General features: G+C 40.8%; 2 protein-coding genes across 8 annotated transcripts in view; one reads left to right on the forward strand and one right to left on the reverse strand.

The window, feature by feature from the left end:
- The window catches only part of AQP11 (aquaporin 11), a 16,859-nt gene extending 4,600 nt beyond the window's left edge, over positions 1-12,259 (reverse strand). For 5 of the 6 annotated variants that reach the window (XR_012672074.1, XR_012672073.1, XR_012672072.1 and 2 more), the window contains exons 1-2: positions 11,665-12,259; positions 6,070-6,186 (exon numbers count right to left, since the gene is read on the reverse strand). Coding sequence is in view for 3 of the 6 variants with exons in the window: in XM_075140319.1 (XP_074996420.1) it covers positions 6,070-6,186; positions 11,665-12,259 (712 nt within the window). In the remaining 3 variants the exon portion in view is untranslated. Of the gene's footprint in view, positions 1-5,693; positions 6,187-11,664 lie in introns of those variants that run through there. The other variant, XM_075140317.1, reaches the window with a different exon arrangement.
- A 704-nt stretch (positions 12,260-12,963) lies between these two features.
- The window catches only part of PAK1 (p21 (RAC1) activated kinase 1), a 104,441-nt gene continuing 90,358 nt past the window's right edge, over positions 12,964-27,046 (forward strand). For both annotated transcript variants that reach the window (XM_075140312.1, XM_075140311.1), the window contains exons 1-2: positions 12,964-13,191; positions 19,043-19,128. The gene's annotated coding sequence lies outside the window, so the exon portion shown is untranslated. The remainder of the gene's footprint in view (positions 13,192-19,042; positions 19,129-27,046) is intronic.

Below are 27,046 nucleotides of genomic sequence, written 5' to 3' on the forward strand. Positions count from 1 at the left end.
GTGGCTGTATCGGGTCTCCTTTCTTTGTAGCTGGATGTAGAAACGACTGAACCAGCAACTAAACCTCCATTCCTCAGCCGACAGGATGAGGCTGAGTTTGCGAGGAGGGTGTTTTGATAACTGCATTGGTATTAGGTGCTGCAAATGAGTATAGGATAGTGGGGTTTTTCTGAAGATCATTCTAGTTCAGAGTTTATTCTGAAGCTGAAAAATAAAGTTAGAGATTGTAGGCTCTAGGAGAAGGGCACCTAAATACAGTATATTAAGACCATTTTTTTTCTCCTGGAAAAAAATCAGTATATTCTGTTTCAAAAGGGGATTCTGGTTGAGAGCATTTCTCACCCATTGCTTGTACTTTATGAAGCTTCCTAGATCACAAAAATGCATATTGGAAGGGGTCTCTCTCACAGGACTATTGCCTATGCTATTGCCACTGCTTTTGGGTCAGTGTCCCAAAAAACCCCCACAGATGGAGACTGTAGCACTTCTCCAGCTAACTTGTTCCACTGTTGCTGCACCCTTCTCCTGAAAAGTTTTTCTGGAGTCTAATCTGGACCTCCCACGCCACAACTTGTGGCCTTGCTGCTGTTACATTGTCTGCCAATACCCAGAACAGTTGATCTCCAATTTAAAGCACTCTTCAAATAACCACTGACTGCTCTTAAATCACCCTTTCAGCTCCTCTTTGTCAGCTTAACCAAGTCCAGTTCCCTCATCCTCTCCTCACAGATCAGGTACTCCAGGCCCTTCACCATCTTGGTAGTCCTCCACTGGACTCTTTATGTTCTCCACATTCCTCTTGAACTGGGGGACTCCAGACCGGGCAATGTTCCAGATGCCACCTCACCAGCGTTGAGCAGAGGGACACGATAACATCCCATAGTCCGCTGGCCCCAGTTCTCTGAATCATGTGGTTTGTCTTACTTGCAGAGAGAACAAACCCTTGTAACAAACTCACATTCAGGCACAACTCATTGAACATACTGAGCAATATCAACTCCAATACTGACACTAGGATACTCTGCAGGTTACTGGCCATCAATCAATCAGATGTCAACCCATTGATTATTACATTTTGAGGTTAGTGGTTTTGACAATTTTTATTCCATCTAACAGTCTTCTTGTGTGACCCCCTACTACTTTGACTTTGAACTAAGGATGCTTTGGGAGATGGTGTCAAAAGCCTTACTAAAGTGAAGGTATGCTACATCCACTGCTCCCGCCTCATTCCCATAGACATTCATCTCCTCGCAGAAGGCAATCAAGCTGGCTGAGCATGGATTGCGCATGGATTGCCCTCGCTAAATCTGCGCTGACTGTTCCTGATTGATTACCTTTGTGGTTTTTGCATGGTTGGAAATGGATTCCAAGACAAGATACTCCACCATCTTCCCAGTGACTGAGGTAAGACCAACTAGCTTATAGTTCCCTGGCTTCTCTTTCTCCTCCTCCTCTTCCTTAAAAGCAGGCATAGTATTAGCACATTTCCAATCGTCAGGAGCTCTTCCAACTGCTGTAACTTCCCATAAATGATGGACAACAATAATGTTAGCCAACTACCTGCATTTTTAGGTGAATCCCAGTAGAGCCAATGGATTTGCATTCATCCAACTTGTCTGTTGTTCCTACCCTGTTGCTCCCTCACTATTGCCTCCTTTCTAAAACCTTACTGTTTCATGCAGAGGTTTGGGAGCAAACTTTGCTTGGGAACACCACAGGGGGAAGAATACCTCAGCCTTTTCCATGTCACCCATCACCAGGTTGTCTCCCCCATCCACCAATGGACCCGCATTTTCTCTGGACTTTTTTTGTGATTAGTACATTAGTAACCCTGTATGTCCCTAGTCTTAGTTCCAGCTGAGCTTTGACCTTCCTGATTTTGTTCCCAAGTACATGTGCAAAGCTTTTATACTCTTTCTTTGCTGCCTGTCCCTGTTTCTATTTCTTACATGCTCTCCTTTGTTCATAGGGAAGCTCGTTGTCTAGCCAGCAAGGAAAGGCTTTCTGTCAAAATTCCCAGTCTAACTACATGACAGGTTGTTCCTGCACGTCAAAATGTGTTACTGAGCCCTCGGTAAGCTTTTTTGAAAAATCACCTTTCCATGGGATACTTCTGTCATTTGTGGCTGCTTTCGAGGGAATTACTACTGACTTAGCAACTCCGTAAATAAGCAGAATTTTGTTCTCCTGAAGTCCAAAGTCCAAACAGGTCTGCTATTTACTGAACTCTTGTGAGGACTACAATCCAAGTGGCCACATTCACCACCAGTTGTTCGCTGTTTGTGAGCAGGTCAAGTACAGGATTACCACTCACTGGCCCTTTACTATTTGAATTAGACTTGATTAGTGAGAGTTTTCTAGGAACTTCCTGCATTGCATTCACTCACTGCATAAGGGTTTTGCTCTGTCAGATGATGTCTGCATAGCTGAAAACCCCTAGAAGGACCAGTAGGAGACTTCTGCTCGTTGTTTGTTGAAATCCTCCTTTGCTACCAAGTCGCCAAGATGCTGATCACTTCACTGCACATGGACTTTCAGTTCTGGTTTCTTTGCTAACCTCCATGCTTAAGTGTACTGAACTTGATGGAAACCTCTGAACACCCTCTCCCCTGAGCAGAAAGGTGAAAGTTTCACCTGTAGCCTTCTCCCTTGCTTATCTCCTCCATTTACGTCTACTGCTAAGCAACTTTCGTGGCTTATCTTCTATCCTGATGGTGAAAAAACTTCTTCTAAGGAACAGTATTAGTCCTTCCAGTAAAACTGATCTAAAGAAGTGGGCATTGATTCTGTTTTTATAGTGTTAAAAACCTAGCAGGATGCTAAGCTGGCACCTGTCCAGGAAAGAGCATCCCCTTTTATTGCCCTCATGTCCAGTATCTTGTCACCAACTCTCCCATTCATAGCTGCCATCTCCCTGGTACTGAAAAAGAAGCATTAGCTCAGTCCCCATCATTACTAATGGTATAATCATGCCTGGACAACTAACATGAATTTCTTTGGCAGTAAAACAGAAACTATCTTTGTTCCACTGCTACTTACTGCTTCTACGTTCACAGTGCAGAATTTAGGCCTGCCTATGCTAAGTCATAAACACTTGCTGACATCTGTATTTACTACAGGAATTAGCTGTTTTAATACTACTGGAGAATCACCTTCACCAAAATGTCAGCAAAACTATTTTGAAAAATGAGTTCTTAACTACAGCTCCAAGGTTATATTCATGAAAGACCATAAACCACCAGCAGATTTGTTTATCCTAAAAGAAAAATTCCACTTCCTCCTCCTCTTGTGAAGGTGATAATCAATCTTCCTCTTGTTCTAAGTATCCTTTCTAAGAAAACTTTTTTAGAACTGTTGACAGTTAAGAACTTGCTTACGGCTAGATCAGGATATCCATTATATACTGAATGGCTTCGGTCTCCTTGTCCTTATGGGCATTTGCTATGCCCATAAATGAGATCATATTGCACTTTCACAGGCAATTTGAAGTTCCGTGGTATGCTAATCCATGGTTCTGCATGTGGTAGTTATTACAGCAAATCACAAAAAACCTTAATAGACTCCTAAAACAATTCCCCAAAATAAGAACAAAGTAATTTAACCATCTAAGATGCTGATGCTGGGAAAAGTGAGACATCAAATTAGCGTAACACTATGACTCTGCCAGTTTCTATGAAGTCTGAAACAGTATTTCTGCTGACACATGGATTCTGAAAGTAATTTTTACAACTAAATTTAAAATATCCCTTACCTCATCATCTTCTTTTATGATTCTGCTTAGAGTTTCTTTTCACAAGAATTTTATTATCATCATAACAGGTAATTTTCCTAGATGCCTCATCATTTGGTCCAATTTTGGACGAAAAAATTCTATTCCTATTATTTTCTTATTTTCAAAAAGTGTCAGAAAATTTTCATGTTAGATTTGTAGATCTGCGCTCCTGTATTCGTCAATTCAGTTTTCAAATATAACTGTCTCCTCGATACTTCCATCTCAGACACCTTACATTTTTTACAACTCTTGGTTTACAAGATAAGGCCTACATGTATCCGTGAAGTGCCCTTCTTTTTAATGGGATATTTTTATTACCAATAGACTACTTGGCCCTTCAGGTGATCCATAGACCTGAGATCTCTAACAAAATGTTTCGCTACAGTAGTGATGTGTCCTAAAGATGTATTCACATCTTTACAACTGCTTGGTCTAGAGTTCCTTTCCCTCATCAATTAAGAGACAGCATTCAATACATTCTGTATGTATTTTCCATATGTTAACTAACGATAAACCACTGTTTATGAATTTTCACAGAAATGTAACGTTACTCCCTAACCGCATTCTAAATTCCTCAAGTCATGGTTCCATTTGAGTTAACATCTGCTGATTTTCTTACTCAAGTCAAAATCACCTGAAGGCTTTCTGCAAAGCAGTTCTGCAGGAGGCATCTTGCTTAATAAGAACATGGTGTTTCAGAATGCCTCCTGTTTCTTTAGATCACTTGCCAAAATATTAAATCCCAAGTACTTAAAACCTGGAAAACTTCAAAATGGATATCAGGATGAAATCAGCTAATATACCAGAAAGTTAAACCCAATTCTGACAAATATCATGTGTTCTGTTAGGACGCAGGTGATGCTCATCAGCTTTGCCTACGACATTTCATTAGTTACTAACTGGAACAGTGCATGGGCTTTTATCAAGCTTACTCTATTGTTCAGTCATCCTGTTTGGATATCTAATTTAACAAAAATACGTTAAAGTGGATTTTAGTTAGACTAAAAAGTCTGTCTCCATTTTTGACTGACTGAGAGACAATGGAAGTAGAACATGCACAGACATGAACTCAAACAAGAAAAAGAAGTTATTTGTTATAACTGGAGCCCTTTGAGATGTTTCCTGTGTGCATTTCACATACTGTTGTACCTTCATCACTGTTGTACCTTCTAATAGGATTAACAGTCATGAAAGAACTCGGGATTAGCAGACTGCTTCTTTATATACCATCTAAGCAGAAAGCTCAAGATTTGTAGGGACTAGCTGTAAACAATCAACAGTATGAAGTATTACATGGAGCATTTTCATCTGCACACAACTAGAAGTTACAATCAATAGCTTCCAAATTAAAACCATAATTGAAGCAAGAAAAAATCCAGTTACTAATATTCCTTATTCTTAAACTAAGAACAGATTGTTTCCAACAGTGATTGGGGGAAAAAAACCCACAGAATGGGAACTGCGAAGTTTAGACACTATGGAGATAAAAAAGATTTGATATTTAATAGTAGTAATTGAGAAAGCACATTTTAAGCACTTGTCCTAATCCCGGTGGTATTTTTTTTTTTAATTAATCATCCCCATGTTCTCGCATACTGTCACAAAGCAAGACAGAAACTGCATGCTAACCAATATGTTTCTCTTTGAACTTAATCAGGCTAATATTTACTTTCAGGTAGTCCCTTCTCCTTTTTAATATTCTGCTGGGATCTACAACTGGGCCTTTGATCAGTGTGAGAATTTGCAGCATACCTCAAATAGGCTGGATTTTAATACCAAGGCATAAAGTCCAAAACAACAGGCAGCTTCGAAAGGATCACTCTCCAGAGTAAACAGCTGTTGGTTTATAACTAGCTAGAATTGTGCTGTTGTGGTTTTTCGGTAGGTACGTTTTCTTGCTCAAGAAAGTACTTAGACTTTGAACATGACATCTAAACTAAACACTTATATAACCAAATATGGTTGTTTCTTAAAATAAACTGATCAAAAGAGTAGATATTATTTTGTGAATAAAAAACTGGCGTTTAAAACTCAGTATTAGATGTGTGATTCACAAAACAGAGTGTTACGGGTGCTCTACATAGAGCATTAAACAAGTTTAAAATATATAGCCTACATTTGCAAAACAAAACCATGATTCTGAATTACTTCTACACATAAATTATAATTGACTATTTTCTGGATTTTATTTAAAGCAGAAAATGAGCAGGCTATCAAATAAAGAATACCTATTTCTTGATTTTTGAACCATGTACTAAATAACACTTTCTCAAATACATAAAGTATTAAGAACTTACCTAAGCATGGTGCTATCCAATATACTAGTGAGTAACTCAAAAATTTGTCATAGAAACAATTTGCATGTAATGAAAAAGCCAATGCTGGATTAAATATTGCTCCTGTGAGATTTCCACCTGCAATAAAATGTAAACAATATGAAATCAAACCATCTTTCTTAATGTTTATTTTAAATTAATACTGAATTGCACACACAATACTACAAGAAATGCATGCTCTGCAATAAAATGCATTAGCAGAAACCATTGGAACAGATGAACTCTTCTGAAGTTATTTACCAGATGATATATGTTTAACTGTTTAACTGTTTTCAAAAATGTTTTAAAATATCCAAAGCATAGCCTATAACTTCCTTTACCTCTTTTTAGCAAATACTGTTTGACGAGATGGGTTTGGCTAATGTTGAACGTTTGTGTGATAAAACTATAAGCCGCTTTGCTAATAGTCTGTATCATGCTTTCAGAAGAGACAGAAATTACACAAATATTAGTAAACAAATACTGAGCTTTCATTACATCCCCATGTCGCACGTAACCCATATGCAAGGTAACGGGAAAAAACTGTCAAGCGCTGTTCTTGCTAAATTGACCGCTGTGCTTTCTTAATAAAACATTAATATTATCATATCAATTTAAATTTCTAGCACACTGAGATTATCATATGGTAATAACTTGGGGAAAAGCCTTCACAATCATTCTATATGTTGTTTGAAGAAAATAAAAGCAAAGCTCACTCCACTCTCTTGAAAAGGAAGCTTAAAGAAGCCAAACATCTTTCCTTGCCTCTGACTTCAGATGTAAATGAAGTTGCCTTAAACATTCTCTAAATAACTAGATCTGAACATATTACATTGTGGAGACTAAACTGTAATTACACTGCAGATGAACCTGGAGGTAAGTGTTTTTAATTCTGACATATGTTGTTCCTCTCATTGCAATCCTGCAGAAAAAACATCACTCATAGCAAAATTTTCTGTATTGCTGTACTAATCACCCCTTATCTGTTTTATCTATTAATCTATTCCCATAAAATATTATATAATTCTGTCTATTTAGTTTCTTAAAGCTTATTCTTGATTTTTCCCAAATAAGCTAGCATGAGCTTTGAACTTACCCTTTATACCAATACCATGCTGCTGTAATCCTCATTTGTTATGAGCATGTAATCATCTACCGAAAGTTTTAGTAAGGTCGTCATTCTCCCGTATTTCTATATACTCATAATTTCTTTTACCTTTATTACAGTTCGGGAAGGTTTTAATCTTTGTTGACCTACTCAGTTTACTCTGGTTTTACACTTGTTTTCAACAGCAACTCAGATTTACTTTTCAGTCTGTTATTCTACACGTTGACACATTAACAACTTCCACTGTTGCCAGGAAGGCCATCTACAATAATTTACTTTGCTTTAATCCATTTATGAATTCACTGCTTCTGTTTTTATATCCACAAACACACATTTAAGAGTAGAATTTCGCTCTCAGGATGCAGTTGCTCTTTCTGAACATTAAACATTAGACAGAGTTTTAACTGCTGTATTTCTTCAATATTCATTGCTAATAACTACTGGAATATCAAACATAGGCCAGGGCCACTAGTATAATCTTATTTAAAAATATTTATTAAACATCTCAGTCTGTGTACCAGAAAAGAGAAATGACTTTATGGAAAAGAAGTGTAACATCTTTGCTGTTGTACACATAAAAACTTAAAAAGGTGAAGTAATGTGTGCTCCACACAATGTGTGAGAAAGGAATTTTAACTTTTGAAATTACAAAAGGTAAAACCAAAATTAGGAAGAAACTTGGAATTAAAAAATATGTATGTCATTTTTACCTTGATATGTTAGGCTCAGAAACATCTAACCAATTCTGACTTCATTGTAATATTGCCTGTAAATGAAAAAGCCCTCAAAAGGTGTATTTTTTTCTTCCCCTAATTAAATATTTTCCCAAAGGAAACATCCAAAAATATTCTTTACTAACATGTGTATGATCTGCATCCTTAGCTTCTGAATCATTCCCTTAATATGCAAAGACATAATATTATCTTTTTCCTTCTATTCAGTAGAAGAAACACTGAATGCAGAATTGGAGCTTTTGTGTACAGTATGCACTATTATAAAAATTTGGTCTGTGTAAGTCTATACGTAAAAAAAAAATCCAAATATTTTTAACTATGAAAAAGTAGAAGAGAAACTAAAGGGACAACTTGTAATTTTGAAAATACTTACTGTATAATCTGATGTTATTTGCTGCAGTAAGTTGCATGGCATACATAAGTACCTTTTATGGGGTACACACAACAGTGACTTGCCAACATTTATTTTAACTTACCTTATTCAACCATATATATACAATTTAATGTTTTTGAGCCCTGTATGTGTATCAGTACATTTAGATGGGTGTAAGCCATAGGGATATGGCTATCCTTCAAAATTTTACCCAAACCAAATTTGATATGGAGTAAGAGATATTCCGTCTTGCAGTTCTTTTTTAGACTGCAATCATTCCTCTCACAGGATACAGTTTTCAAACATCTAGGTGAATATAATTCACTTAATGAAATATGATATACTATGTATGAGATGTATTTTCTAACATTTCTGGTTCATTCATGACTCGATGATCTTAGAGGTCTTTTCCAACCTTAATGATTCTATGATGCATAACTGTAATAAACCCAGATCCTGAAGGCACAACTGATTTGGTTTTTAAAATCAGAGTATAAAAGGAAATCATTAGCATGAATTTTATGTCATAAATTTAATGCACCTTTCTGAGTTCCTAGCTAGAACACTGTATCTGTCAAATTAAAGTTTGAAAAATCATTATTCATACAATAGTCTAAACTATTTGTTATTTTTGTAGGAAAAAGGAAGAATGTTACCAGTTTGCCTAAATTAGCATTGCTCTGCCTAAATTTGCGCTGGTTGCCTAGCCCTTTGGTGCTAGATGAGCAAGAAAGATCCATTCCTCTTAAAGAAGCGCTGAAGTTCCTTATAAACAGTTAACGAAGAGGTCCACAAGATTTCCTGAGAATGATCCAGCCCAGCTAAGTTAAGCATCTGCCCGTCTTCAAGCCTGTAGACGAGAACTTGGCCTGCTGGAGGCCGCTGTCTGTAACACTCGATTTGGAAGTCACTCTTCCTACTGCGTGTACGAAGCACCCTTTCTCAAACTGGAGGTGGAACAGACACGGCTAGGGCTATATGAGACCGACACGATATACTGTGGGTGGTATATATACACCAGACACAGTTTGTGGCCACCTACCAGGCCCTTCGCTATTGCCTCGGCTACTTGGCATGCTGTCAGGAGGCTGCGCTGAGTGGCTGTGGGAAGGGGGTCCCGATCAGCAGCCCTCAAAATGGAGAGGGCAGGAGAATGGAGGATGTCCTGGGGAACGTTTGTATGTAGATGTGGGCAGAGGGAAAAAGGCAGCAAGAAAGGTCTGAGAACCTCTAAGGTGTCCTAACATGTACCTACCTGACCTTCCACTGAAAAAGAGACCTGTTACAGTGCAAGCCTGGGACTTTATCACAAAAAGAAATTAATAGCAGCAGCCTGCTCCCACACCTGTTGTGTAATAGCTCAGTGGTAGGAATCTTGGGTTTTACGCCCTCCTCTACTTCAAGAGGCTTCAGTCCACATCTCAGGAGTGCACAGTAAACACACGGCTGATGACTACTGCAGGGGGAGGACGGTACTTTTCACCTCTCCTTTTGAAACTGAGTGTACAGCAAAGAGTGCAAGCGTTAGGAAGCCTGGAGCAGAGTGAACAAGGAAGAATTAGATTTTCCACTAAGGAGGGCATAAAACTAGGTTCAGGATCTGCTCTCTGGAATGCATACATATTTTTATAGTAGACTTGATTCTAGATTAAAAGAAATGGAAAAAAATATGTCCAGGTAGCACAGGGTGTTCTGCACACGATACAGCACAAACTGTGCATGTGAAAGAGGCCAGGGTGCAGTAGGTCCGATGTTTCCTAGATGTACATGCAGATTAATTGCACTGGATAGTCGTAATACGTGCAAGTTTATGACAAGGAAGGGGACTTGGTACACAGCCTTCTCCTGCTAGGAAAAGATATGAGGCCAGCTTGGCCAGCGACACTGGGCGTGAATTCTCTGCATGAACCAGCAAAGAGAAAGGCAATGTGACACGTATTATTTTATATGACTATTTGCTAAGCAGGAAAGGAATGTTAAGAATCAGGAATCCAGCTTTATATGCTTGTAGAAGAGGTAGGATAATCTTTGGCTACACTTTTACTGAGCAATTCAGAAATATATTTAATGTGTTAAATGCATTGACACCTTGCCTCTGTCTTCAAAAATTAATTTTAGAAAGTAGTTCAAATTGCGAAGTTAATTCTCAAAATTCTCCATGGACTTCTTTTAATCTTTCAGGTATTAGCTAATTTCAGCTAAACATAATGAGTAAAGCATTTTTTTCATTAATACATCTGAAAATTCGACTGTACTTTATTCTACTATATGCTATTATGTTAGATAGTATAATACAGTTAAACCTTTTGGACAAGATGCCAATGTCATTCCAGATATTTGCAGATAAAACAGTGATCTCGCTCTCTCATAAACGGATTTGATAATTTCCTAGATGACTTCCTCTGTGGTGGGGGCTGTAGCACAAGCAAGGGGCTCCGTAACCATCTCTCTCACCTCATTGTACCCCAAACTACAGAATCTCCTTCCCAGTACAATCCACTCCCTGCAGGGCAGTGCTCAAGTGACAAGTGACATAACTCTGGCACTTCACTGGGGACAACAGGGAGCAACAACAGTCAGCAGAAAGAAGTTCAGACTGACTCCCCTCACCTCTTCCTCCCCTCTGGTCCAGGGAGGCTGCACAGGTGATAGTGTCACCGCTCTGGGAAGCATGAGGTGACAGTCAGGCAGGGACAAGGACATGGACACACAGAGACAGGAGACTCTTGTAAATGCCATGATACAACAGGCACCTGGTTTTTTTCTTCTTTTACATTTGGTTTCATGAGGTATTATTTTATCATTTCTGCATGCATTCTACAAATAACCGTTCCTGCTTCTGATTTAAGGATTTAATGTCGTTAAATAAACTGCACTGATATGAATTATGCATTATTTAAATGCCGATCTTCCATATTACCGGTCTGCACCCTGCCGTTGCACAATCAGCGTTTTTTTTCCTGATGCAGACAGCGGTGCTCTCTCGCAATGCCACTTAGAAATCAGAGCACATTGTATGAAACCTCTCACACTATATAAAGTCAGATTATGAAACGATCCTTCACTGAGATATTTTAACAGTGTTCTGTGAAACTCTTAGCTGTATTTACTTGCAGATCTGACATCATTTTAAATTCATAACTCATTTCATTCTTATCCCTACACCTGCCTGGAATCTAACAAGGCAAACTTTACATGAACTCCAAATGAACTCTGCATATGTAGGACCAAAGACTCTCCTTGATGCATTTTTTGTACTCTAAGTAAAATAATTTGCATCTTAACACTTTTAAGAAAATAAAAAACCCTTCCTGTTACAATTTTATTGCAGGAACAGAGGGGAAAAAAAAAAAAAGACTAACCTGCATACACGAGCATGGTGATGAGAAGAGCAATCAAATGGACTTTGTATTTGGGATTAACACTTTCCACTCGCAGGATGGTCAGCTGGAAAACGACAGAAAAGAGCAGTTCTATGCAGAACGCCTGCATCTCTGTAGTCTGCATGGGGTTGCTGCAGCCCTGTGAGAGTGCTCCAAAATGTGGCTCTGCCATCTCCAGGCTCCAGATAAAGTGCATAAACACTCTGGCAAGCACTGCAGCCACGAACTGAGCGCCGACCTTGAGTCCACCCATCTTGACCGATATCCCACCGCCCCACATTGGCTGCAAGGTGCCACAGGGATTGCATGTGCTGCCAGTCAGAGTCAAGCCGTGCAGGACGGTGAAACCGTAGGTGAGAGTGAGGGCGGTATGCGGCTTCGGCTCCACATTGCCGAGCAGGCAGAGCTCGTTAGTGCAGGCACAAATCTGGAAGGTGCTAAACATCTCCAAAAGAAAAGTGCAAAGGCGCTGGTGGAAGCGCAGCCGGCGGCGGGTTAATCTCCTGCACAGCCCCACTGTTACCATGATGCCGGCCATCAGCAGGAGCGAGGTCCCGACCCCACCGACAGCCATGGCGAGAGTTTCCCAGGCCGAAGGACTCGAAGGAGGAGTTCACCCTCGTCCAGCCCCACCACCTATGGGGAGAAAGAAAGCGGGAGAGGGAGGGAAAATGACCGCCCTTTCCCTTCGAGGTAGGAGCCAGCTTCTTTCCCCACCGGCTTGCAGTCTACGAGACGTCTGACTCACCCTCCGCTTGACGGGGAGCAAAGGGCAGGGGAGCCCGGCTTGACAGGGGTGAGGGCAGGGGGATCCCTCTCCCCTCCTCCCCCCGCCAGGGAAGAGCTTAGGAGAAGGAAGGTCTCTCCCTGCGGTGGAAAAGAGGCACGGGGGGGAAGAAAAGGGCTCTGCTTTCCCTCAGCCCCTCCGCGGTGGGGCGGACGGAGCTCCCCTCAGCCCGCTGTTGGGAGGGGGGGAGGGCCCCCGCTCTCACCCACGGGGGAACAGGAGGTGAGCCGATTATCTCGGTCGGGTTGGTAGGGCGGCCTCTCCGCAAGCAGGCGAAAGCAGTTAAAGAATAAGCTCCGTCCCGGCGTCGGGGTGAGGTGAAGCGGCTGCCGGCGGTGTCGGCTCCTCCTCCTCACCACCCGGGGCGGCCGCGGCCGCCGGCAACGCGCGAGAGGGCTGCGGGACCGCGCATGCGCGCGGCGCCCGGCTCCCCGGCGGGGGGGGCGGGGGGGCGAAAGGCGCGGGGAAGCGGGGGGCGCGCGCCCGGCGGCCTGGGGCGCGAGGCGCCGCCGGCGCCTTCCCGCGCGCGGGCTGCGGCCGTTGGTGCTGAGGTGAAGTGAGGCGAGGGGCGGTGAGGGGAGGTGAAGAGCGGCCCCTGCCCGCCAGCCGCAGGGCCGGGCGGCAAACCGAGGTGGTGCTGGCAGCTGCCGCTGGCCTCAGCCTGGCTGAAGGCTTTTGGAGTGGTTTCCCTTGTTCTTGGGAACCTGGCTGCGCAAGAGGCAAGTGTATGGGTTAATTCAGTCTCTTCCTCCCACTCGCTTGCTGGGAGAAGGGCGTTTGACAGGGCGCCAGGAGGAGGCAGGTGGGGATTCTTGGGCTTCTCCAGTGGAAGTAATGCTAAAAATAGGCATCGTCCTCATGCTGCAGAAGGTGGTAACATCGGTTTTTGTAGCAGGACCCAAATGGCGTCACGGTGGCCCTGAAGAACAGGCATGGCCTCCTTTAGGGTAATTTTTTGTGCTTAGTAGCTGAGAAGGTTGAGTCCTTCAGGTATTGGTGTGAATGCTTCCTGTCCTATTAGGCTGGGGCCGAGTTTTCCTTCAGTTTCTACCTGCAGCGCTATTTTGCAGTTACGCGTCTGGAAAAGGCTGTACCTCTCACAGCGAGTGTTTTGCAGGGGGGAAGAGAGAAATAAATGTGTGGGCTCTTAGCGCACGAGTGGTTGTGCCATGTGTGCTTTGATGTACTGCTTTAGTTTTCACCCTGTGGAAAGAATAAATGGTTTTGCGGTGCTTTTTTCTGCTTTTTGTCATCTCCGTCACTGACTGGTGCCGCATTTTTAGAAGTGCCAAAATCCTGGTTTTATGAAATGTAAAACTGAAGTGCTGCTGGCAGCAGTTACCACTGTGCTGCAGTTAAATGCACCTGCAAGGAGGGACAAATGCTGAGTATTTCTAGGATCCAGTATTTTTGCCACAAGATGGCATCAAAGATGACAGTTTATCAGACCCGGCAGGAACGACTTTTGCCCGATCATGGTCTGCACAGTGTATTTCTTGCAAGGAGGCAATACACAAATATTGCTTCCAAGCAACAAAAGCAAACCCTTACTTCTAGTTGAAGGTCAGCCTACCATAAAGATCAAAGTTGCAAAACATGGAATCGTTTCTCTAGGAGGGATGGCGTGACAAACTTCCTCATTTCCAGAAATACAGGACCATCGAGACATCTGGTCTTAAGACGTTTGGGGATAAAAGAGTATTTGGAAGGCTCAGCTTCCAAGAGGATCATTTGACTATGAGAAATAGGGATGCTTTTAACAGGAGGGGAAGAAAAACAGCAGTTGAACAATGATAACGTAAAGAGAGGGAAAAAGAAAATGGCAGAGTGGTTAATATTTGGCTTTTATTGTTTGTACAAGATTAGATGTCAAGAAATGTGAGTGAGGCAAGGCAGGAGACATGATTGTGTTAAGTTATTACGTAAGTCCCGAAGCACCTTCATGAAAATCCTGAATTGAAGCAATTGCTTTTCTCAGCAATGATGTTCTGTAAGTGTAATATGGAAGAAAAAAAGAGTTATATCCTTTATGTGTTTAAGACTTCGGATGAAATTAAGGAATGTCCTGTTAGAAGTAAGGATCAGAATAAGAAAGCTGGCTTTTAATACGTATGTAGGCTCCTCTTTTTTTTTTTTTCCCTCTGACCACAGCTTCATGCACTCTGTTTTGAATTAATTGGGGACAATGTATACAGTTATGGATATGGTTAGCACTAACTTGGAAAAATTATCTTCCATTTTTCTTTCCTACAAGCAGTATCGTAGTTTTCATTAAATACTTGTATTAAAGTGACATCTAGAGACTGGAGTCTATTCGTCTTAGGAGCTCTCTTGCACACACTAAAAGTGAATGTCAGTTCTGAAGAGCTTATTTTCCAAAGAGATAAAGCTGAAAATTGCTGATAATAGCTTTACGTTTTATTTGGGAATAATTTGGGAATTAGTATTGCGTTACTTCCTTTACTTACATAGCTAAGCACAGCCATGTGTGTTGTTCCTATTCTTGCGAGTTGCCAGAGAACGTAAAAATTACTGCCAGTCTGTTTCAGAGCCTCCGACAGTTACTTGTGCTTAAGACCAGTCATGAACGTGTCATTTTAAAACACAGACTAATAGGGTGGATATGTCATTTAACAGCATGGTCTCAAGGTGGATTACTGAAGTGTGGATTGGAATTGATTGCATTTTTTTTTAAGTACAGTTGGTGCCGGTGACACGAATAAGGGGTCAAACAAGCCATAGTTATTTGTACGACCAGCTCCAAATATTTTACCTTCCTGCTTTATGTATAACTGTATTTTTTAACCACCAGAGGGTAGTGTCATTCCAAACAATTGCTTTTGGTATGATCCTATAGCAGCTTTATTTTGTGTTTTGCCACTGATAGGTGAGAATATAGATCTTCTAGATACTGGTGCAAGCCATTAATTTTGTAATTTTAAAAAAACGAAAGTTCAAGCCTGGAATGTCTTTTAAGATTCATTTTACAACATGTAGTTTCTTGAAACTGAACGAATTGAGCTCATCAGTTTCTTCTTCCTTGTGGCACTGCTGGCTCCGTATCTCATTCCAGATTGTCCTTGTGTCTGCTCCATGTACCCGATTCCCTCATGCTCCTGCCTGCTCTATACCAGGACACGTATAGTTTCCCTTGTCTCTGATACTGCTGACTTTCTTTTCTCCTCATTTCAGAGTCCCTCCGCATCCTTTTCTCCCATTTTCCCTTCCATGCATATCAGTGCTTGTATTTTCTTTCCTATTTGTGTATGTTCCTGCTTTCGTTCTCTGCCCAAGCTCTATATTTCCTGCTTTTTCCGTAGCAGTTGTGCAGTTAACTTTCTTAGCTCTGTGTATGGTTTCAGCGCCCTTCCTTCCTAAAATTCCCTGATCTACTTCCTTTTCCTATGGGAGGCTGAGTCATTCGGAGGGTATCAACATGCCAAGAATTCTTGGATGGGTTTTGCAGGGGTGAAATTGGGCATTATCATGCTGGAAGATGCTGGCAAATGCTTCCAACTACTTTAATGTTAATGAACAATTGCAGAGGAGTTGAATCTGTAGTTCAGCTAACTGTATAGCAGGGAATTCATGTGCCCATATTTTCTCTGTTGTGGTTTCGTTGGTTTTCCCCCAAATCAGTAGCTTTCCACTGACATTTAAAACTGGAAATCGATTCGATACAGAAACTAAAAGTAGTCATAGTGCCTCCAAACAGAAAAACCTTGTTGAGTACAGGCCCTGGCAAGCTCAGGCACAGCTTCAGCACAGCTTTTCTTAGCAAGCGGCTCTGGAGGTTTAGGACATTACCCCTTTCCGGCTGCTTTTGACAGCAATTGAAGGATGGTGCCAGACTTTGCACCAGAGGGCACTCAGAAGCTCCGCTGTACTGACACTGCTATGCAGACAGTAATCCTGGTGCATGGGCGATAGGGAAGAGCCAGGGATGATGACATTAGGGGAATTGTTCAGTAGACACGAGTGTGAGCTTTTAGACAATATATCCCAGGGTGCTTGGTATTAGGGCAAGAAATGCCACCACTGCACATGTGGGCTATTGCTGTAAGGACATGGTGAGGGTATTAGCACAGATCAAAGTGTGAAAAATGTACAGGCTCTTTAAAGCTCTGCCGATACCAGCAAATTAAACGGCATCAGGGATATTCCTGCGCACTGGAGCTCAGTTGTTTCTACTCATTCTCATTAATCCTTCCATGGTTTTAGCCTGGGCCAACGACCAGTTTCCCAAAATACTCCAGGGCATGGTTTAGGGGATACATCCTGCCATCCCCAGTAGGCAGATTGTGTGCTTTTGCTGACTTTTTGAGGCTTTAATAGAATGGACGTTGGATGTCCTGTGCCACTTGGCCTCAGGGGCAGAGACTGGTCCCAGACTTGTTTAATTTACTAATGTGGGTGTAGTCACAGTGACTAGGCCCAGCCACTAGACTGAAAATTTGGATTTGCAAACCCTGTTGGGTTTGGGCAGCAGCAACAGAAAGGGGGTTACCCCCATCTGTCCCCCACTCTGCTACCAAAGGTTACTGCCTCATACCAAAGGGCCGGAAGGTTTATTTGTTCTTCAGTCATGACTGGCCACCCTGCACAATAAATGAGTACTGCCACTGATTTTTGTTTTCTGATCATGTTGTTAGCTTTGATGGGAAGCACTTTTTTCCTAAAAATATAACGAGCAATGTTATTTGATGAGGTGAATCATGAAGAAAGGAAGTCTCTAAACCACATTGTGTTCATGATCTCTGATGCAACAAGACATATACAAATTAATATAAATAAAACCACTATTCCAGCTTTCAACGTTATACAAAACCAGATATTTTGCTGTAGAAACCTACCTGTTATTACTGCAGTAGGGTGTGTAGACTTAGGATTTTAAAGAAAATTTTTAATATGACTGGAGCAAAAGTAGATTCATTTTAAGTAAGTGATGATTTGAAGGCAGGTCCTGTTGGCAAAAGACCCTTGCATTAACTGATGCTTGATTTTCTTATGAGCACTACAGTATTTCTCTTTTCCCCCTGAGACCAAGATCCTGAATTCAAGAGATTCTATCTGTCAGTTTTGATTTAAATCCAGAAGGATCTAACTTTCCTGGTTTTGAAGACAAGCTCACAGGCATAATCCAAAAGGCTAAACACTAAAACAAACAAAAAGTTAAAGGCAGAGAAAAAAGCTTCGCATTTTTTAAAGGCTCTTGGTTTTTAAGGCCACTTCTGGGTGGGGTTTTTTTCCCCTCTGGGTTATGTAATAGAAAATCATCCTTAGCTTTGCCTTTCTTAAGTGTGGCTGTTAGCTGCCTCAGCCCCATTCATGATAGTAAAGTGACACTTGCTAACAAAAATTGCACAGTGTGCAGTCTTTCGTCTTTTGTTCACATTGTGTTGCTTTCCATCTGTTTGAAGCTTGTTCCAGAATCAAACTGCTTGCCTTAAAACCTGGTCCTGTACTGGACAGAGTCCATGAAGTGAATGTTTATTGTCTCAATATATCCGTTGCACTCAACTTTCAAAATATTTTTCCATAGAACCATATTTCTAAGAATTGTAAATACTGAAAAACCAGTAGAAGGCCCTGAGGTGAAATGACTAGTTTTCAAGTGTGTTTAGAACAACAGTCACCAAAACAACATTCTGAATTCTCTGCTTCTGTTTATTATGCATAGTGCCATAGATCAACAAAAATTATCATTGCTCTGTTATCTTTTTACCTGTGGATGTTTCTGAGAAAAATAATTACATAAGAGCAAAATACAATATTCTGCTGAACTTGTAAAGAAAGATACATTACTGAATTCCAGTTGTTGTCACTGATAATTAGCTTTCTCTGACTCTGTAAAGTGCCATGGAACAAAACCAACAAATAACGTGGCACTGCAATTTACAGCAGCCCAAATTAGTATTTTTGTACAAATCTGGTTTGAAGGCTAGAAAGACGGTTAAGAGGGACTGTATTGTCTCATGTAGCACTAAAACATATTTAAATATGCATTTGTGTTTTGCTGGGCTGAGTTAGAGACTTGGAGTCCAGCAGTCTTTCAGCACGCTGTCTTGCTTTTAGCAAAACACTTAAACTCTGTGAAAACTTTTAACCTGGTTCATACTCATTTTTGACTTTGTCCTTCACGGATCTGGGTTGTGAGTGCCATTCACTGTACTGTGGGAGCAGGAGGGCTTGTACTAGCAGTGTTTCCTTTCGCACTTGCTACCAAAGCAGTGTTTTGGCCCAGGTGAAGCAGTTCTTGAATTAAGGTTTAATTGTAGGTAAACTGTATATTCGAGTATAAATCATCCCACCGATGTCGGCATACACCTGCCAAGTGCCCTTCTGAACCTGCAATCAGACATCACGTTCGCTTGACAAGTATGAAAGCATTTATCAAAAAACTTATGTTAGCAAGTGTGCCAGAAACTTCTTTGTGGAAAAGAAGTGAGTTCTTTTGTTCTCCCTCTCTCAATTGTTAATGATAGTGACTCATGCGTTGCTTATAGCCTCAAAAATACAATAGCAGTAGTTCAGAAAGCAAATGGGAGCTCTGCTTTTCTTTATGAACAGGTGGTGAAAGATTTTAAAAGAAAGGAGGCAGCCCATCTTAGAAGAATTTGAATCTTTGACAGCTGCAGCAGCAAGCTTGACCAAAGGTGAGTGAAGAAACAGATATAAAGGGAACGATCACAACTTTTAGTTCGGTCTGATGTTGTCTGCTTCTGATGCCAGAGGAAAGATTGTGCAACTGTGGAAAAGGAACATGACTATGATTTATGCCTGGTTTTATATGTACATGTTTCCTTTGAGCTGTACTATACCTGTGTCCTTTGTGGTTTCCTTCAGAGAGAGCATTTTTAAGCTCATCTTTGCTGGAGTCCCTGTTGATAAGGTGCATTTGTTCATTGTCTGCTTCTGATGCCATGAAGCTGAAGCAAAGGAAAACTTCAGCATTAGACAGGAAGATCAATTTGAGTGAGTGGCTCCCTGTGGCAGAAGTTTACGCTAGTGAAGTTGTTGCTTTAGCGCTAGGAGACATCTCATGCCTGTTTATCATTGCATTCACGTAATTGCTTTGAAAGTTTAATAAGATTAAAGCTTTATTAACACAACTGTGTTTCTTCCATTTCACTCAAGCAGATGCAGTACTTTTTCTATGGGGGATTACCACATCTTTTGTTTGCTTATATTTTGTACTTCAGTATATGTATTTTTTCCAGTGTAAGAAGAGGTGTTGAGTGGACTACTTCTACATAGTAGTCATAATTTAGTTGTGAGAGATGAGGTAATCTGGTAGCAAAGCATTGGTATGTTAGTCAAGAGAGGTGCAGTCTAATCCTTTTTGCATAATTATTTGTGTTGTGGTCTTGATTTGATTCCTGTCCTGCTTGTCTGCATCCTTCTACTTGTCAATTTACAATGTAAACACTTGGGTGTATGGATCATCATTGCAGTGTGGCGTGCAATCAGATCTCAGATGGGATCTCTAACCCTAATGTAATACTAAGAATTAGTAATAACAATGATCTCAGAATATTACATGAACATTGAAAGTATGTTTCACAGCACTGTTACAAGATACAGTAGAAAATTACTCATTTTACTGTATAGTAAATCAACAGATAGTTAAATGCCTTGCCCAAGATGACAGGAAGGCTGTGGATTATGTGGAGGAACTAAGCAGCATCTAGGCCTCTTGACTGCCAGGTTTGTACCATGATCACAAGATCATGGTAAAGTATGGACCCCCCCGAGATGCGCCCTCCAGCCACTTCAAGTTATTGGTAAACCTGAGAACTGTGATATCAGAAAGCGTAACCCAGCTCATGTATGGAGAGCACACAGTCTGTGCTCAGGTGAACGGGTATAATTTTGTTGGTTGTTTTTTGCCTTCAGCTGCTGCTGCTTGGGTATTCTTGGCCTAAAAAGTGAGTGATGGCTTTGCTATTTGCTGTGGACATGCTGGGCCCAAGCTGAATCAACTGGAGCGTTGAAAGTTTTCATGAGGGTAAAATGAGGACACTGAGTATCAAGAGACTTTCTTTCCTCAGTAAGATGTTAGGCATCATCCTTCAAGACAGATAATGGGAGGTAACTTGAAGGACAACATTGAGACACCAGATCTTTGAAACAACTTCTGTGTCAAACCTGCCACTTCTCAATTATTCTGTTTCTACCTTTGTGTGAGTTTAGCCTGTTGAGAGGTGCCATGTTAAAGTCTCTGAAGCCTGAACTTCTTATGTCACCTTTAAACAAAAATTGGTTTGGGGTCAGATTCAGTCAGCGCATAACTACAGACAATTGCTAATTTTCTGTGATGCCACTAGTTTCCCAGAATTGAAGCTTTTGTTATAAACACCCATTTTCTTCCACCTTCTCCAATTTCTAGCCCTCAGGATTTCAGAAGACAATTCAGTATGTGACTGAAATGAGTTTTCAGAAATCTTCGGAAAAATAGTTCTGAGAAACATGAATGGATGCCTTTCTTCTCAGTGGGTAACATTTCTGAACTTAACAAATGAGATCATTTCATTTTAGTTGGAATATCATTGAGGAATTGGACTGAAGTGCCGTCACAATTTCCCAGTTTGCCTAGTGGCCAAGTAACTCTGAACAATGACAATTTTAAAATTGATAGAAAATCTTTGACGGAAGGTGTGACGGGAGCAATAACAACTGTGCTGCTTAGATAAACACATTTTTTTTAATTAGATCTATGTGGTTATAGGCTTGTCAAGTGTTTATAACGAAGCCTGAGAGCAGTAATACAATACAAACAAAACATATGGAAACAATAAATGAACAATATTTTCAGGCAAGACAGAATCTGCTAATTAAATTTACTGATGACATAAAATTGGAAGACAATATCAAAACAAAGGAGAACTGGAACATCATATAAGAAGCACTGCGTAACCTTGAGGATTGGAGTAATAGAAATCAGGAGAAGCTTGACAGTATGAATCACAAAGTCATGTACTGGGGACTAAGGAAAAAAATTTTGATGGAAGAGAGGAGATGTGCAGAAAGAGTAAAGGTAAAACATGTGGATGCAGTTGCCAACTGCTAGTGTACTGTGGACCAGCACTGAGTTGTGCCCAGATGAAGGCAAATGAAATCTTAAAACGTCTCTGGTTGCTGTTTCAGAATATGTGGAGCAAGCTAATCCTCCCCAGAGAGACAACCTGTTTAATGTAAAAGACAATGTTGACACAAGAACAAATGGAAAGACGTAAGCGTAAAATACAAAGTAGGAGAAGATTTCTAACTAAAAACCAAAGCTTAAAGTAAATGCATTTAATTCCCATGCTTCTAGTATAAGAGAACACAAATTCATGATTCAAGGCTTCCTTGCCAGTCATCTTATCAGTTATGTTCCTAGAATCACAGCTAAAACATGTGCGGGCTCGTTTACTGTCAGTAATACTTTTCCCTACTAAAATGTAGCAACCTCCAAGAAACCTGGGAAGCAATCTTAAAGAAAAGCTGAAGTCAAGTTACCAATTGTATCAGGGTTCACTAGGCTGTGCCAGAGCAAAACTGACCCTGCATAATTTGTCTAAACAATAAATATAAATGGAAAGACTGGATTTTAATTAAGCTGAGGATCAAACAGAGGGTCTCAGAAATGCAGTGTCTCCTAGTCTGCCCTTGGCAGAATCTTCAGCCCAACCCCCCAAAAGTAAAATCAGTTCCATCTAGGATAGGGGAAAACTGACTTGCATGTTAGAGCAAAACTGAAACTGAAGGTCAGCAAAGGGAGAAAGTTTCTTTCATAAGTAAATATATCTTAAAGAGACAGACCCTGAGCCTTTTTTATGAGCTAGGACTTAAAAGAAATCTTGGTTGTGTAGGATTCTGCGTCAGTGTTTGCAAAAGTGCTCGCTTCAGTCCAATTCCACAATCTCAAACTGGTAAACCACCAATAACAAGGATAATAAATACTTAAGATTCCAAGACACAGACTTGTAATGAACCAAGGAACTAGACTTGGTAATACTACCCAGAAAATTAATCCTGCTGGTTCTGATGAAAAGAGAGCATGGAGAAAAAATATTAAAAAAAGGTAACCTTTGTATGCTAAAGGATGCAATGCATTCAAAACATATTTAAAACATATTGAAAACATAATAATTAGCTGCATGGATCCCCTTGGGTGAGGTATTCAGCAAGTGCACGTGAAAACCTAATTCCCTCTCTTAGTGTTTACAATCTGAGATGAATCTAATGAACTGATGTCAAGAGTCAGTAGACCATAACTTTGCAGATTTCTTCAGAAATGTGACTGATATCTTACCAGAGTTATCACAACTCATATGGAGACCATGAAAAAGCATAATTTGCAATAAAAATAATTATTTTCCTTTAACCAGTTGTAATGGGGCCTCTGTTTGAGGCTACCTATTTAGTTTTAATTAACTGTAATGTTTTTCAGCCAAGGGTCTCTCTTGGGCTGACTCATCCCCACTTTCCCCCTGAAATTTCAGCCAGAGCTGTCAGTCGTTTCCCAGTATGAAAAGAAAAGAAGAGGTTGTTTTTCAGTTTTAAAACATCTTAGAAACTCGGATGCTTTTGTGGTTTTTTCAGTTTGGCAAGAGGGTGGACTATGTGTCAGGACTGGGCCTCTTGTGCCTGTGAAAATTGACCTAAATTTTGCCATATCAGAAGCCTTTGAAAAAGAATCTCACTTCTCATGTTCTGGGGAGATGTGCTGAATTTCATAAATTCATAAAGTAAAATAAAACAGTGGGTGGGAGAATGACAGAGACTGGATGAGAAGATGATGGGAGAGAGGGGACATGAACAGGAAACTAGGACTGGCCTTATGAAGGTGTTGGATTGGCTGTGGGGGAGTAGAGACAGATTTACCTAAACAGTCTGGTGTGCGTGGGGACAAATACATTGGACAAACAAAACAGAAATGACAGGATGTATGGGAAGTGAGAAACTGAGACTGAGCAAGAGCTGTTCCCTATAGGACTGGAAAGATTACTTCGCCTTCTAGGGTATTATAAAAATAAGAAAGAAATGCCGAGGTTCTATTATGATGAAAATCATTGAAAACTATAGAATAAATGATTATTTTCTGTCTTCAGATTTGGCCAGCTTACAGTGAATATGGTGAATGGTATTGGAACATGCATGAAATAAGGAGGAAAAAAGGAATTGAGCTGCTGTTGCTTTAAAAGGTGGATTACTGCTGCATCGTTGAGATATCTAAATTATGGTTTTATACGTTCATCCTGGTAAAATCTGTATTTCAAACGGAGAGTCAGTTTACCTAAGACTCACACTACCTAAATTTGGTGCATAAAGACAAATGACACCAATCTCCCCTTGAGTGAGTGGTGTTCTTTTTGTGAACCAAATGAGGAAGCAGGGATCTGTGGAAAACCAGCACCAACTCAGATAATTAAAATCCATTATAAGGTATATATGCAAAGGACATTCATTAAGGTGGTGGAGCTGACATGCGCTTTGGCATTTCGCAGCCTTCAAATGCTCAGAATTGCAAACTTCATTAGTGTTCTTTTAGCATCCTTTTTGGTGTTTAATGTTGTGTATTGTTTGTATAGAGGTAGATTCTGGAAGCCCTAGGCAAGTATTGTAAGGCTTTGTAGTCACAACACAGAATAGCTGTCAGAAGCCCAGATTTTTCAGTTACTACTGACTTGGACTACATTTGGAAAAAAACTGAGATGTATGAACTTTGTTTTGGGAACAGGAATAGCGGTGTGTAGTCCCTGACTTGTCTATTTAGACTGTGTGCTTTTCAGAACAGGAGTTGTGTTATCTTTGTACAATTTCTACTATCTTTTGTTACCACCTTAGGACTCTAAATTCTGTGGTGATAAAGATGGTTAGTAATAATTTGTAATATAAAACCTTTTAAAATCCTTAAGCCTCACTGGTGCATGTCAGAACTCCCCAGCTGGATGTTGCAGGCTGAGTGCTGTTAACAGACAATAGAGATTGTAATTTTGTTTCATTGTAAATGCTTGTGGTTTTGAAGACATCCATTCTTTTCCTTCCCACAGAGCTCAGAGTGATTTGGGCTTGCAGTAGTGACCGTGAAAGTTTCTGGCTTCTATGCATTTCTTACAGTATTAGATAAGCTGCTTGGTATTGTAACATATGAAACAGCTAGAACCGTCTTCCCTGAAAAATGCTTGAGTGACCATCACTCATCTCCTCAGGCAGGCAGGCGGTCAAGGACAGTCTGGCTGTCTTGTTCTTCATCCTGCAGTCCCCTCTGACTGAGCTGGGAGAATAGGGCTTCCTCAGGTCAGGAAGCTTGTCTGTGGAGCTCGCTCCCTGTGGATGCCAGCCATCGTTCTGCTCCAGTTGTCTGCAGGTCTCTGGGTGCAGCTCTTCAAAGTCAGTACATTTTTTGGCAGCTCTGTCTCTCCCTTCTTCTTTAAACTTATTTGGTATGTTTAATACAGGGAGGTTGTGATGTCCACTTAAGTGTCTACTAGCCTAGAAGCCTGGATTAAAGGTTTCGTTAAAAGAAAAAAAAGATAACAGTAGGCTAAATTTGTTGTCGTCTGATTGCGTGGAAGTCTGTAGAATTACACCTGGAATGACTCTGGTGTAATGTGTGTGGCAAACTTGTGACTGACAGGAGAATTTGGCTCAGTTTGCAGGCGTGTGGATGAAGTGCGGGATCAAAACTTTCCATTCTAATTGAAATAACAAGAAAAGTCATCTCGCGCTCAGACAAACTTCGGTTTCATCAGCTGCCTTCTTTTGATCTGCAGTAAGTACCAGTGATCACACTTTAAATGATTACTTTGTTATGTACGGGAGAAGTGCTAGTGTAGATGTCCTAATGACGTCCCCCCCACCACAGAAGGTGTCACCAGAGCAAACAAAAATAGTGGGCATAGCTAGCAAAACTGTTCTCTTGCAATCAAAATGTAAATAACACTTGGAGATTGAGGCTTCGCTGCTATATAATGCTTTCTTTGGGATTGCATTGCAAGCAAAAAGGCAAATTACTTTAGAGAAAACCCAAATCTCTGTGGAATAGAGGTCTCAAGCGTGCTAGTTCTTCGTTGGCCATCCTGCAGCGCAACCAGCAAACTGCAGCTTAGCCACTAAGCCTCTCAGACCCACTAATCTGGCCTTGATGAAAGTGGAGGCTTTACAACAAAGCTGGAGAATTGAGAGGCAAGTGGAGATCAGGTAAAAAGTAAAAGGAGTTAACCAAAATAGATAGTATTAGAACAAGGGTATCTTTTTATATTGTAAGATAATTGATTTTTGACGAGAAGAATATGATCTCTCAGGACTTCAGTGAAGTAGTTGGTGTGTTGCCACAAAGAAAAGTGAGTCAAACAGGCAAAAGTGAGGATTATGGTAGGAATGGTGACATAAACAGGCGAGTTCAAAGTTCCCTGCTTATTTGGGATTTTTCGTGATTGTGTCCCATGAGCCCATTAAACTGGTTGTTTTGTACCACGTTATCTACGTCAAACTAACAGGTTGTGAAGGAAAGACTCATGGAAAACATGAGGTAAGCAGCAAAGGGGCGAACCATATACTGGGCTTGCCAAGCTCTGTCTGGGTTGATGACTAGCAGGTGTCAGGATGTCATCACTACGTGTGTGTAAGTCATGCATGTTTTTTTAGGCCTGTGAGATTTGGATATGCTAAATTGTCAATGATTGGATGAAGTGACTGAGTGCTTGACATGGTCTGCTGGTAAGTCCTGGACAAGTGCAAATTCCACTCTCTGTATAGTGTCTAAGTCTACAAAAGGTCAATTTTCTAGTATTATATGAAGTAGACCAAGACTTAATTAGCTAGTTTGGGAAGGTGTTTGCAAAGTGGACCTAAAAGGGAAATCTCTCTCTCAGTCTTGGTTTTATCTGATTTGTATACCACTATCTAGATGTGCTTGAAAAAATGCTCTGGAAGTAGGCAGAAAATCCGAGTTCCTTGTTTGGATTGGGTGGGGTCTCTCCCAACCTTTGGAGTGGGTGAAGAATAGGACAGGTGGGCTGGGACAGTCAGAAGGGAAAGGGTCAGTGTGGAAAGAGAAGTAAGTTTTGGCAGCAGTCCAACGCAGTTTGTCAGAGAAAACAGCAGTCTTTCATTTGCCAGTGACTGGCCAGACAGGAGACTTGCTCTGTAGTTGGAATCTGCTAGAAGCATTCCTCACACTGTGCAAAGCAGTAATTTCAGCTGCATTTCTGCTCACTCTGAACACCTGCAAATAACCGCGCTGTTAAAAAAAAAACACCTGGAGGGCTAAAGAGGGGTGAACACTTTGGAAATGGAGAACTTCCTATACAGTTTCTGGGGATTGAGGTTGCTTGCTGAGCTGATTTATTTTTTTAAGTAACTTAAGTATATGTGTTTGAATTTATTTTCCCTTACTAAGTGGGCCTTATAACCTGCTGTTGTTTTGTCATCTTAGTCATCACATTGCCTTACAGGGTTTGGGGAAGACAACAAGGAAAAGATATAGCCACTGGCAATCTCTGATCTGAATTTGTTTAATAATAGCATCCTGTTTACTTCTTTTTCATGTTTCCCCACAAATATTCTGTTCCACATTTACTTACT

The sequence above is a fragment of the Calonectris borealis genome, chromosome 1 (genome assembly GCF_964195595.1).
Source record: "Calonectris borealis chromosome 1, bCalBor7.hap1.2, whole genome shotgun sequence".
Classification (NCBI taxonomy): Eukaryota; Metazoa; Chordata; class Aves; order Procellariiformes; family Procellariidae; genus Calonectris; species Calonectris borealis.